The sequence below is a fragment of the Ambystoma mexicanum genome, chromosome 8, assembly GCF_040938575.1.
Source record: "Ambystoma mexicanum isolate Mex_15411 chromosome 8, UKY_AmexF1_1, whole genome shotgun sequence".
NCBI classification, from domain to species: domain Eukaryota; kingdom Metazoa; phylum Chordata; class Amphibia; order Caudata; family Ambystomatidae; genus Ambystoma; species Ambystoma mexicanum.
The window spans coordinates 156,345,175-156,359,162 of NC_090929.1; the positions used below are offsets into that span (position 1 = coordinate 156,345,175).

The window sequence follows — 13,988 nt, forward strand, 5'->3', positions numbered from 1 at the left end:
GAACTCCCTCAGGGTCAGTCGTTTTTCAAAGGAACGAGCTGGGGGTAGATCTCTATCTTCGGCTGGGGCCTCCCTCTGGAACAGCCTCCCTGACACTCTAAAACTTGAGGAGAACCATCTCCGGTTCCGGAAGCACCTCAAAACCTTCCTCTTTACTTCTGCCTTCGCTCCCCTTCTCCCCTGCTGATCTGCTCTCTTGGCACTGTGCACCCTGGCCACCCTCTGTCCCCTGGGCCCAGGTACCTGCTCACCCTGCCCCTTTCCTGCACTGCCTCCTGGCCATCCTTTGCACTGGGGACTGTATCTGTACCCATACAGCCCCCCCCCCCATTTGTCTTCTTTTTCTGCACCTATTCAGACTAACCCAGTCTGCTGCCTTAAACACAGCACTTGCCACTTGCTGGCTGCACTACCACGGTTTGCCTCAATTTTCTATTTTCTTTATCTGCGCTCCTCGGCTTCCGCACTTTCCACTCTCCCCCTTCCATGCACTTTTTCCCTTTTCCCTTTCCCATGCACTTGCGCGTTCTCAATGTCACTGGACCTAGTAAGATCGTTTTTATGTTGTGCTGTGTTCTCCCTTGTTCCACTCCCTTGCCTAGTCGCGCTCTGAAACACTTGTGTACGAGCGCGATACAAATAAAATATCATAACACACTGGCCATGAATTATCTAAACAAGAGAAGTGGTGTAGGGTCACTACCTCTGTTCAGAGAGGCAATGCGGCTCTGGTATTGGGAAATTCAAGAAGGAATCTCCTTAACGGCAGTTCATCTAGCCGGGGAGGAGAATATGACGGCGGACGCTCTGAGCAGGCAGAGCACGGTGTCCAAGTGGGAACTGGCTCAGGAAATCCTTCAAGAGATCTTCGCCCTTTGGGGAACCCCTCAAGTTGACCTGTTTGCAACCGGAAGTGCGAAAGGTATCTCTCAAGGGAATTTCCCCCAAGAGGAGTACTGGGGGACGAGTTTGTGGTGGAGTGGAACTTCCCACTACTATACGTGTTCCCTCCTATTCCATTCATTCCTCGGGTCATCGGGAGATTGAGACGGTTTGGAAACCGTATGATCCTAATTGCCCCTGATTGGCCCATGAGAACGTGGTACCCAGACCTTCTAGACGTGTCCGTCTGTCCTCCGTTACATCTTCCTCAGAGAGAGGACCTTCTCTCACAAATGGAGGGCCAGGTTCTTCATCCAGAGGTCAGGACTCTCCACCTTCATGCTTGGTATCTGAAAGGCTGAGATGCAAGGATTGGGACCTTCCAGATGACGTCCTGGAGGTGTTGCTTTCGGCAAGAAGGCCAGCAACAAAATCTCTAACATTGCCGTTGGAAAAAGTTTTGCAACTGGTGCAGAGAAAAGAAATGTTAATCCTTTTTCTAGGTTCTATCCCTTTAGTCTTGTCCTCTTCTCTTGTCCCTGGCACATAGAGGCCTAAATGTTGGGTCCATTAAAGGTTATCTTGCAGCGCTTTCCATTTTCAAGCGCTCCTCTGAAGAATGTTCCTACTTTAAAATTCCTTTTGATAACCCAATTCTTAAAGGGACTCAGTAATGTGTTCCCTCCTTACCCTTTCCAAGTCCCGTTTGGGACCTTAACCTGGTTTAATGTGTGCCCCTTTTGAACCCTTGCACACTTGTCCATTAAGGTTGTTAACATTGAAAAAGCTTTCCTGATTGCTTTAACATCTGCAAGAAGAGTAAGTGAATTGCAGGCACTGTCTTCTGGGCCACCCTATACTGTGTTCCACAGAGATGGTGGTATTGAGGGTTAAACCCTCGTTTTTGCCTAAAGTTTTCTGATTTCCATTTAAATCAGAAAATTATTCTGCCTGCATTCTACCCTCCATCTCATCCCAGTAAGGAGGAGGAAAGATTACATGGACTGGATACGAAAAGAGCTCGAAGCTTTTACATTTCTAGGCTTTCCAAGCTTAGAGTGCATAATCAACTTTTCATAGGCTACACCGGAAGGAAATTGGGTCAATCGGTGTCGAAACAAACCAGATCACGTTGGATTGTGCTTTGCATTTCAGAATGCTACAGATGGCAGGCAAAGACCCACCAGAAAGCTTAAGGGCCCATTCCACCAGAGGCATAGCCTCTTCCACAGCCCTTCAAAGAGGTGTTCCCATAAAATATATTTGCGAAGCAGCAACTTGGTCATCGCTGCACACGTTTTCTAAATTCTATAGTCTGGATGCTTCCCAGTCTAAAGAGCTTGCTTTCGGTAAAGCAGTGCTATATTTCGGCCATATAATGATAATAATAAAAATCTACTCCCTCCTCCAGAGAGTTTTCTACACTGCTTTGGGAGTCTATCTAAGATAAGGAATACGTTGGAGGACACAATCCATTCAAAGAACAAGTTACCAACTGGTAACGTTCTTTCGACTGGATGTTCCTCCAACGTATTCCTCATCGCCCTCCCATCCTACCCCTCTGTAGATTTTCCGGGTTATTGCCACTTCAACTCACTTCAAGGCTGACACTGGGCTACCTGCACTATCCATACAATAAGGCAAGAGGAGGAAAAACAGAACCGAGGCCAACGGGCGGCGCGCGTTCTACTTGTATACCTGATGACGTCACCCTCAACGGAGTCCTCCGAGGGACCTCGACGCACGGGTCCTCTGCCGAGAAATTTCCTAAGCAGCTAAAGCTGGGTGGAATACATCCAAGATGAGGAATACGTTGGAGGAACAGCCAGTCGAAAGAACGTTACCAGTTGGTAAGTAACTTGTTCTGCTCATACATCTTGCCTCAAGCCCCCTCTGGGTCACCCCAACCTTGGTATCAGCCACCCTGGTACCTGTAGTGTCTGGGCCGTCCCTCTCAGCTTGCTTGCATGTCTCCCATTGGCTTTGGCAGTTTCCTGGTTCTTTCCGGCATCCTCAACAACCTTCTGCATGCTTCTGCTGTTTGGCATCTGTCTCTCTGCACTCTCGTAACTGCGGGGGCCAGCAAACCACTCTCCTTCGCTCCGGTCTGCCTTCCATGCTGCGAGCCTTCTGTGAGTGCAGTTCTCTGCGGGGATGCAATTTTTCTTCTCCTCCTGGTCGGCCTTTGTGTACCTGAAGCCTCTTGGTCTGAGCCGGACCAAGAACGAAGACACTAGCCTGCAGTTGCCTCTCTGCCTTTTGAATTATAGCGTGCCGACCAGGTCTTTGCAAAGGTTAGAATGTGTACTGTTGTTCATGTAGGTAATCCTTACTCACGGCCTCTTCCTGGTCCCAGTAGTTATTAACTAGATCTACTACTACAACAAAACATCAGGGTTTCAGGTAAACTGGAGTAGGATGGGTTTTGATGGAAGGTAGGAGGGGGGGAAAAGGGATATTGAGTTCTCCCAAGCTGGTCAGTACTCTCAATGGGGTCTTCCCTCCCCATGAGATTCTCCCAGTGAGCACCACCCCTCGGGGAAGATCTGTTAGCAGCCTCACCTCCCTGGCCTCAATGAAAGTGGCTTCCCCATCAGAAACGGTGACGATAACTTGTGATTTGTCACAGGGTCCAGAGGACAGCGCTGCAGGGTATACAATTGTTGTTTTCTATGTTTAAATTAAATATGCAAACAGATAATTGGTTTTAATCCGAGCATGATCATTTCCATAAAGGAAGGACATTTTAAGAGACAAAATGAGGTGTAGTCTCAGCAAAAGAAACTAATAGAAATTATTGTAACTTTGCAGAATGGCAGTTTTTTTTAAAAGAATTTGCATTGTTCATTTCTATTCATACCTATTGGGTTTGTCAACATGAATCGTTCTGCAAGCCATTTGACATCCGACTACATACCGCTGTCTTTCACTTCACTGGATAATGGAAAAGCAGTGAATGTGGTACTTGTACCACTGTTTGCCTCAGTCGCAGGTGGCATAGGCACACCAAAACCTTCCTTTTAGAATGTGCAACTCAGCTGAGCAAACCCAAATTTGATTTTACAGCGACCGAGGGGAAATTTGAGACTCAAAATTGGTACTTTCAGTACTTCGCAGTAGGTATTTTTCCTCTGGCCAAAACCAAGCTATATGAGAACAGGACATGTTGTATTCATTTTTCAATTTTCACTAGTGTAAATCTCATTGGACACAAAGACGCTAAATGCAATCTGTTTTTTGTGAAACATATCTGCAATACTAGCTGTCTAGAATTGTTTAAGTAATTGCATGCTCTAGCTTTTTCAAATTGCTCTACAGTGATTTGCTGGTCGATACCGGTATTATCTAATGATTCACTTTACCCTTGATTTTCAATATTGTGAGCAAGGGATTCAATTTATCCCTTGCGAAGGGGAGCGGGTTATTGTTTTTTTGTCCTTTACACTAAACTGTATGAATGCACCTTAATACTATCTGATAATCAGAAGCATAATATGATTTTCCATGAAACATATAGATTTGGTGTCATTTGCCAGTGCACAGTGGTCCATATCTTTTTGTTTCAATTACATAAATAGCTGCAAGTGAGTTGCTTTTTTGGTAGAGATGCTATGCAGCAAAATGTAGTAATTATGCACGCATTGACAAATCCGTGGAATTTGGTCCCTTCTGTACAGGGGTGAGCCACCTCCTTTGGGAGCCTACCAAGCCTAACACACCCCCCCTGCAGGAGAGGGCAAATGGGAGCCCACTGTGAGTGCCCTCCACCCCCCTAAGGGATATCGGCAATCCTTTCTGTTCTCAAGATACCAATAATTTGGTTGGTTATATGCGACTTAATTTGTATGATGACTGAAAGCTTCCTGTGAGGTTGGTTGGTGTGGTTTCTGACTCTTGATGTGCACAACATTGATCTGGACTGAAGGTGCACTGGCCCAGCCTATTCCCCTTTCAGGGAGAGAGAAAGGACAACTCTAGCCTAGAGAGGAGGAAAGCAGCCTGTGGAGTCAAACAACGGAGACTACCTCCTGAGAGTTGGGCCAGGCTTGGGGAAAGGGTTGCGACAGAACCCACAAAGTGCTCTGACTCCTGCTGGAAAGTTGCTGGCCCCAACAAAGCCGAACAGCTGCTGCAGGAAAGGCTGCACGCCGAGCCGTTGGTATCCAATGCCTGAAAGGAGCTTAAGGAACGAGAGGGCGAGGGAGGAAAGCACAGACTGCTGTATGTTGCCCAGTCTCCTGATGAGCATCGGTCACATAAAGGTACGCTGAGGCTGCAGGGGGTAGGGAGAGGTAACGACGAAAGCTGTCGGTGGGCTCAGAGATCGAAACACTAAGGTGGGGGAATGCAATCTGAAATCCCAAGTTGAGCTGAGATCAGCCGAACCCCACTGTGGGGTAAAAATGCTGAAACCCCAAGACGGGGGTCTACATGTGACTGAAGCCCAAGGAGGGATAGAGAATGTCCAGGGCAGGTTGAGAGTAGTCGACCCCAGGGCCAGGTAGAAAACGTGAAGCTCAAGTCGGACTGAGAAAAACCAAAACCCTGTGAGAATGTGGATCACTGAAGGAAGGCTAAACGAAGCCCAAGAACAGCAAGAGAAGGCGACATAACGACGAGCCTGAGAAAGAGATAACAAAACGCAAGGTCTGGGTGAATGGCAGAGTACCAGGCCAGGGGTCCACGGGTGAACGGCAGAGACCCGGGCCAGGGTGCCACAAGTAAGACATTTAATATATTAAGACAAACTTTACAGTTTGAGACATTGAAAACATGAGCATTGTTAGGGAGGATTCTCTCTTTAGGCTGAATTTCCTAACCTAGTGAGTCCCACAGCAGCTTTGCTGGATTTCTGGAGTTTGTTTTTTTTCCTCCTTTTTTCCTCCTGCCAAGAGTGGGACTCTTTTCCTCCCACTCTTGGACATGCTTTATGGTATTCCTTTGACTGGTAATGTGTTTTATGGGCTATGGGGTCCTTTACTCCATAGGGTCCCATGCGTTTTTTCTGTGTGTTACACAGCACCCTCCGTGCAGTAACACAGGGGTGTCATAATGACCCCCCACCATAGACTCCATACCCTGGGACTGACTACTGTCTCCCAGGGCATGTAAAGTCACCATTGACTTTACTATTCCCAAATTAACAGAAACCAGTACAAACCATCATATTGTGGACGTACTGGTCGGGGCAATTCGATTGTCCCGGGGTCTGTTAGTCGAGGGGGGCACGTCTCCGTCCCCCCTGATCGAGTTTTGGCTGGTGGCAGTGGAAACTACTTTTTATATTCGACCGCGAATATTATCCTATGGGATTTTCCCATTGTTCGAGGCTACCAGCTTTCATTATTTAATTCTCATAGCCTCGAACATACCGCCGGTTTATTTAATTAATATTAATTCTCCGGTTGGTATTTTTTGCCAAGACTTGATTCTAAAATGGCGTTTGTGTTCTCTTCTGTGACTCCAACCCAAGTCGAGCCCTTTGTTCCACTTTTTGGCGGGCTTCTCCACAGAAGCCTCCAAAAGTGGTGCCACTCTGTCTGGGTACCACAGGGTGTGTGGGAGTGGTTTAGGCACCCTGGACTGAGTTACCGTGACTCAAGTCGCACTCTTGTGTGATTGGCCCAAGTGGTGAGCCGGCCGGCTCACCACTTAGCATGTTTGAGTGACAGCTAGGCTGAGTGAATGGAGGTTTTCTGAATAAAAACAGGGCTTTGGGGACTGTAACTTCAGAAGTCGCCACAGGACTTGAGAATCTGACGAGGGAGAAGCTGAGCCGACCTACCACGACGACACCACAACCGACTCGCCACTTCCCGACGACAGAGAAGATCTCCCGGCTGGAGAGGCTTCTTCCCCTGACTGGTGGGCACAACCAGTTTACCTTTCTTTCTTCACACCCCAGCCCGGTTTGTGATCGAACTGCCCGTGCCAAGCACCCCGGCGGCCGGATAGCCACTCACCATTGAACCGCGAATTAACAGACCGCTCCTTGTACCTGAGAAACTCTGCGGGTGGTTTCTTCGCTGGCAGTGCAACGGGCCCCTGTCGTCTTCCACGACGAGATCCTCTCTTCCCCCGGACGAAGCACCGACTTGCACCCGCTGCCAGGAACAACTGCCCCCGCTCGAGCGTTCTCACCACTTTAAGGTACCGTATCCGCTAGGCCTCCCTTTCTAAAGATTGCAAAAAGGTAATAACTCCTTAACCTTCTGGACTGGGCTGGTCGCTTTTCTTTGATCCAACTTCTTCTTGAACCATTACAAGACTTTTGTGCACTGTAACCGTGTGACCTTGGACACATTTCGTTTGGATCCTCTTAAAGCGGATCCGGCCTACTAACTCTGAATTCATGGTTTTACTTTGCTATGTTCTTGTAAAAGTGTTGGAATCTGTTTCAATTTGTTCTCTGCTTTTCTCTCCCTTTTTAAAAACAAACTATTAGAGTGCCATCTACGTTAAGCGCTCACCGCTGTCTGAAAATAAGTGGGGCTTTACTTAAGACTTGTCTAATTCTTTTAAGGGAGTGTATATCTTTTAGTGACCGTGTTTTTGAATTGCTTACTATTAGTGCCTGTGTGTTTTTCTAGATGTGGTTTTAAATAAATAATTATCTCTTTTACACCAAGCCCTGGTCCGTGTTTACTTGATCTATTATTGTGTGCTCTTTACCTATTGTGAATACTCTGTATACTGCCTAACTCTTCTTGAGGGAAGTCTGACTGCTCAGCCACAGCTACCAAGTGAATCTGTGTGGTACAGACTGTTACCAAGTGGGTTTACTGCCAAACACCTGTAGTCCTAAATCTTTTGCAGTGGTCCCAGAGGGAACTGCACAGGTTTCTGCCTAACAAGCATAAACTCTGCTGCATGGCAACGCCCTAGTAAACCAGCTTCACCAAAGAAGCAGGGGTGAGGGAGGGGTCAGAAACAGCCACCTTTCGTGTGGGGCTAAGGCCCAATGTATTGTTCCTGAGTTTGTTTTTGGTTATTTGATAGTGGTAGGGTGAGAGTGTAGGCAGGCAATTATAGATTTTTTTTTTTAAATGGGGGCAGGGGGGACTAATGAGCACCTGCTTACACCTTTTTGTTACAGATAGGATCTAGTTCCCAAGACTTCGGGTGGGGATGGAGTGAAGGGGAGTGGTGGAGAGGCAGCATGGGTTTTGTTTTTTCTGAGATGATAAAAGTAAGGTCTGAACACTGGCGAGTCAGGACGACACTCTTATGACGTTATCTAAACGTTTTTATTAAAGTAACTAAAAAGGCCTACCTTTCCCTATCACTTTGGTTTGTCCCTGCCTACGTTAATAACTAAGGTGCTAATTTGTCAGTCAATGTCCAAAATAATAGATGTCTGCTGTCCAAAACTACTCTGACGCTACCACTTATGAAAACAAACTTAAATCAGGAGAATGACACCCTTGTCCTGGAGATACTCCTGGTACCACTAGTGTTCTTGGTTAGTAGTTGATTTGCAAATCATCTCTCAACTTCTTGAATCAGTCTCTTCAGTTGATCAACTACATTATCAAATCATCTTCTCTTTCTGGGTCCCTTTTGGAAGTTTCAACTAAGATCCATAACTCTTGTCAGTACTATTAGAATATCTTTGGTAGTATTCTTGTTCTGATAGGTTGTCCTTCCTGGACAGATGTCTGCTTCAGTTGGGCTACTTCTCTCATTATACATGCCGATTGTACATCTTGCGGATCCCGGCTCACACTGGGTTATCTTTGCTTTATTCTTTTCTTGGGTACCGTTATTTAATTTCCCCTTTTCTCAGGGTATTTAATCACATTGAAAAGCTACACAAGGCTAAAGAAAGGCAATGTCCAATGGACTATCTCTCTGACCTTGGTTCACACTGGGTTTTCTTCTTCTCTTTATACTTTTCTTGTGTTAGGGGTGTGTAAGGTATGCACATAATCTACCGCCCTCTAGACCCCGCCACCTCCTTTGAGGATGCCATTACACAGCTCCTAAGCACCAGCACCAAACCGACCTCCAATTCTCCTTCTAGGAGACCTGAAGTTGGAACTCAATGACCCTTCTGACAAAGATGCCATCTCTTTGGTAAACTCCCTAGAATCCATGGGCTTTACCCAACAAATATCCAAACCTACCCACCAGTTGGGTAGATCACTGGATTGGCTCACGGACCTCAACTGCAACTTAATCAACCTAGCTATCATCCCTAACCTGTAGCCAGGCGACCACACCATCACCTTTTTGATTCTGGCTACCTTCGAACACCATCACCCACCCTCCCCACTATCACAAGATGCACACGCAACCTCACCAAAAAGAAGCTACTACCTATCCTCCTAGCTGACCACACTAATTGCAGCCGCTCTGCCTTCCAGTCTGGTTGACACCTATAATAAGGCTATCCTGTCTGCCATTGTGCCCCGCAAACCCAACCCTTCTAATCACATTTCTTGGTTCTTACCTGACCACCAGACCATGAGAGCCAACAAACGATCACTCAAAACCACCTGGCTTTAAATCTCCATCTCCTGCCAACAAATCCAATCTCCATTTCTGCACGGATTACAAATTAGCCATCTGCTCAACTAAAGCCTCCTCCCTCTCAAATAGGAGATTCAAGTTCATGTAGAGATCCTATCGCACCGAAGGTCAAATTCACTAAAGGCAACACATGGTGCCAAAGCATCCAAGAAGCCCTTACCAAAAGGACACACCCCAATTCAAAATTGAAGCCAAAAGAGCATCCATCCTTGCAAAGACACTTGTCAGAGATGAGCCCTCCCACTCCACCTCCTGTTGTCTCCTCCAACTTCTCGCCAGTCACTGAAGCAGAAACTACTGCCCTTTCAGCCACTTTGAAACCTTCCTGCTGCCATGGAGACGCATGCCCTGCCCCCCTCATCAAGGACTGTGCCACGGCCCTTGCCCCCATCATTACTACCTTTATCAATTCCTTGTTCGCCAACAGCTCCATCCCACCCAACTTGAAGGAAGCTTGGATATCAGCACTCCTAAAGAAAATCTCTTTATCCCTGCTTTCCCACAAATAACAGGCCCATCACAACAGTTCCCTTCTTGCTAAAAATCTTAGATCTGGCTGCGTATATCCTAATACAAGAATACCTAGAACAGCACATTATACTAAGCCCGCGCCAGTCCGTTTTCTATCTTGGTCATGGCACTGAATCTGCCTTCCTGGATCTGAAAAATCGGCTTGACATTCGTGACGGACAACATTGCCCTCCTCCTACTTCTCGATCTGTTGGCAGCATTTGACCTCGCCAACCACACAACTCTCTACCACCACCTCACCACTGCTGCCAACTTCTCTGCCACTGCCTCCAAATGGATCGCCTCCTTCCTTGACGACAGAACTGCCCGAGTGTATGCAGGTAACTCAACTGCCCACCCCAAGCAAGTCCCTTGTGGTTTCACTTGCGTCCCTCCTGCCCTGTGTAACATTTATGCAAAGCCTCTTTTTGATAACCTTGTCTTTCTGGGTATTGCATTCACACACTATGCTGATGATACTCCGATCCTCCTTCCTCTCTCAGGCAACCATGTACATGACTCCTGCCAGATCGCCATCATTTATGACCTCATCCAAACATGGATGGCCAAGCACCAACTCGGACTCAATGATGATAAGACTGATCTTAATCATTGGCCCACCATACCGCCTGATCAAACTCGACCCAGCCTAACGCGCCTTCACAATTGATACGTGCACCATACCGGTCTGGATCTAAGTGATCCGACCGCATCTGATTTTGCTGTGGTCGGAACATTCGCATGAGAAAGGTGTGAACTAGCAAAGGTTTGCACCTTTCTCATGCGAAAACACGTACATACTACGGGGCTGCAGGGGTTTCCCCTGCAACCCTCGCTCACTATGCTTTACTTGCCTGCAATGCTACCACCAAAGGTTCAAACTTTTGGTGTTCGAACCTTTGGTGGGAGCATTTTTATAACTTTTGGTCCTTGCAGACCTTTATTGTTGGTCAAAAAGTACAATTCCACCGGTCTCCCCAGCTGTTAAAATGCTAAGAGTCTACCCAGGCTCTAGCCTCTGTATGACTCGCCACGTGAGCTCCATTGCCTGTTCAGCCGCTAACACGACCAAACTCTTGAATTCAACTAAACCTCTCCTCTCTACACATTGCCAGAGCAGTAATAGGTTTGCGCTTGGACTATTGCAATTCCCTCCTCGCTTTTGAGTGAAATTTGCCCAAACTCAAGACCATCCAGAAAAATGGCATTCGGGCAACCCTGAACCTTCCTAAACAAAACCATGTCTCTCTACAGAAGAGCATCCCACTGGCTCCGGCTGAGGGAAAGGATCAACTTTAAAATACTCAAAATCACCCACTATTGCCTTTCCAACATGGCACCTCCCTGCCTATTGCAGAGGATTTCTAAGAACAGTTCAACCAGATGCCTCTACAGCCATAGAGAACATCCCCCGTGTCAAGCGCAGTAAAACTGGCGGCTCTAGATTCCCATCCATCGCTGTGTGCCTATAGAGCAACTGACCTGTGCACCTATGCTCCGAAACCTAATATTGGCGATTCAGAAAAAAAATCTCAAAACTGCCCTATTCAACTGACTTATTGCTGTATCTTGACTATTGTAAATGCACCATACCTTGACAACTTTGTACCTCTTTGTACTTGTAACCTCCCCTCCCCCTGACCACCTTTCACTAACTTTGCGCCCTTATGCCTTTGGCACGCTCTACAAATTCTAAAATAAATGACACAGCACTGGAGTTCCCCAATCTTACATACATGCCCGTCTCTCTCTGCTTCTCGTTGGCTTCTCACAGAGGACGCCTTAATCAACCACCTTGTCTCGGTAGATAGGTCACTTTTATCTAAAGGGGTATGCCAGTCTCCCATAAATCTGTTAGTTGCCTCTTCATACCAGTTTGTATACTTTATAACTTCTGGTTCTTTTGAGCATCCCATGTGGCCTTCGAGAAGTCCAGCCTGAGGGAGTTTCTTATGGGAAAGGGAGTCCTTGTCCCAAAGGGGTTAAGTCTCTCTGGGGAGGTGCCACTTGTCTATACGCCTAGGGAGGCTATTGCAGCGCGGGATCTCCTCCCTAAATTCACAGGAAGGGGCTCCCCTTTGGGGAGAAGGGACAAATTCCCTTGATTCCTCGCAACAGTGCCTCTTTGTCTCGCAATTCTGATCCACCACAGCATGCACCTAGCATTGCTACATGTGTACTGATGCCCAATTTGTCACCCGACAATAGATTCCAATGTTACACTTGTCCTTCTGAGCAAAGCAGATTATCAAAACAGTGCATCCCAAACGGTTAGGCCGCAGCAAGCAATCCTAGACCTGTTTTGGCCTTATGGGGCGTCATCCGTGTGGTGTAGTATTTTGCCATTTCAATCTCGTCGGACTTATATATTTTTATTTCCACATCTCATCAACCAAGGTAGAATCCTTTTTTTTTTATGGATGTGCCATCTGACTGACCCAGGTAGCACACTCGCTGTTTTAGTTATGAATACTTCGTTGTATCAGTTTCAGATGTTTTGGGAAAATTACTTGCTTCTGAAATAACTGTGCGCTCTAGCATCTTTTATTTTGCTACTCCCATTAGTCAAGATCACGACATGGCATTTTGTTTTGTAATTTTCCCTGTTAGCAATAGTATTCTGTAAATAAATACCATCCTAGCTTTGGAGTCCTTCAAATATTTATCAAGTTAACACACCTGGTTTTGTTGGTGCTTACAATCTTCTAATAAACTACCCTATGCAAAAATACCTCTCAGATTCATTGGCCAGCATTTGTACTTGCCTCATGGCGTCCAAGTGATCTTGGACAACCTTCCACACACATCAAAACTATATAACTTAAAAATGGTCCCTGTGTGCTGTCAGTCGTCATAGCGTTTGTTACATGGCATCTGTTATCAGAGTTGTTTCTGCATCCTAGGAACCTTCCCATCTTCTATAGTACCTGGCGGAGGGGTTGTGGCAGCCTCTCGGCTAATTCTCCAAGCTGCCTCACAGCTGTTGGCCGCCATCTCCCCCCCCCAAACCTCCACCGGGGAACTAAGTGTGGTCTTCCCCCTCTCTCCTCCCCATCCACAGAATTCCCTCCATGCCAGTTCACCCCCGCCCCCGGCCTCCCCTTACATACCTTCTTTTCAGTCCATTTCAGAAATGGTCCCTGCTCCCATTTCCATGGTGGTCACTTTAAAAAAAAAAAAAATTTTCAATGGCCACCATGGAAAGGGAAAATTTAACTTTGTTGTCCCTTCCCTGGCGGCAATTTTTGTGACTTTTATTTGACTTGTTTCCTGTTCCGGAGCATTTCGTAACAGAAAAAAATGCTTTAGTACCCTGGTTTTATGGGCTCGGGTACTAATAGCAATAAGCACAGCGCAGTGGGACATTACCACTTCAGGAAATGCCCCGGGGGCTTTTAAGACACTCGCTTCACTCAGGTCTGTAACTATGGGCCCCAGGGCATTACCTGAAGTACTAATGCCCCCTCACTGCTCAGAGTTTATTGCTTAATTAAGACTGGTTGCATTCCCCTGAAGTATTCATACTTGTATCAAACGCTGCTTCTTGTTGTCTTTGTTTTTAAAGTTCTGACGGTCTTGCCCCTTCCAACAGGTTTAGTCAAGTTTTTTGGAAATCTGGCTATCGTCGACAGTCCTCAACAGATTTGTGAGCGATATCCTGCCTTTGTTGAAAAAGTCCTTGAAATGGCAGAAGGTCATGATGTAACCATGATTGGTGTGGCTGTGGATACACTTGGGATTCTGGGTTCAAACGTTGAAGGAAAGCAGGTCCTCCAGAAAATAGGTTGGTACTGCAGGCATGTTTGTTGTGTACATTGATGCACTTGATCATTTCATATCTCACATTTGAATCACTCCTATGAACAGACATTGTTCAAGTCTAAGGGAAATGCTCCCTTGTCTCTACCCCATTGTTTGTCTCCTTCTCTTTACTCATCCTACCCAATTTCCTTCGTTTCTCTTTTCCCCTACTTGTTTTTGAAAATAATTTGTGAGCATGGAAATGGTGGATCTATATCATTGCCACGTGCGGGATCATTACTGAAATAGTGTTCTGGTTAGGT

The 13,988-nt window shown here is 46.5% G+C and overlaps 1 protein-coding gene across 1 annotated transcript in view; it reads left to right on the forward strand.

Annotated features, from left to right (window-relative positions):
* PSMD5 (proteasome 26S subunit, non-ATPase 5) overlaps positions 1 to 13,988 on the forward strand; it is a 257,327-nt gene that overhangs the window by 149,213 nt on the left and 94,126 nt on the right. Inside the window, exon 7 of the mRNA XM_069609535.1 lies at positions 13,517 to 13,708. Within this exon, the coding sequence (XP_069465636.1) occupies positions 13,517 to 13,708 (192 nt within the window). The remainder of the gene's footprint in view (positions 1 to 13,516; positions 13,709 to 13,988) is intronic.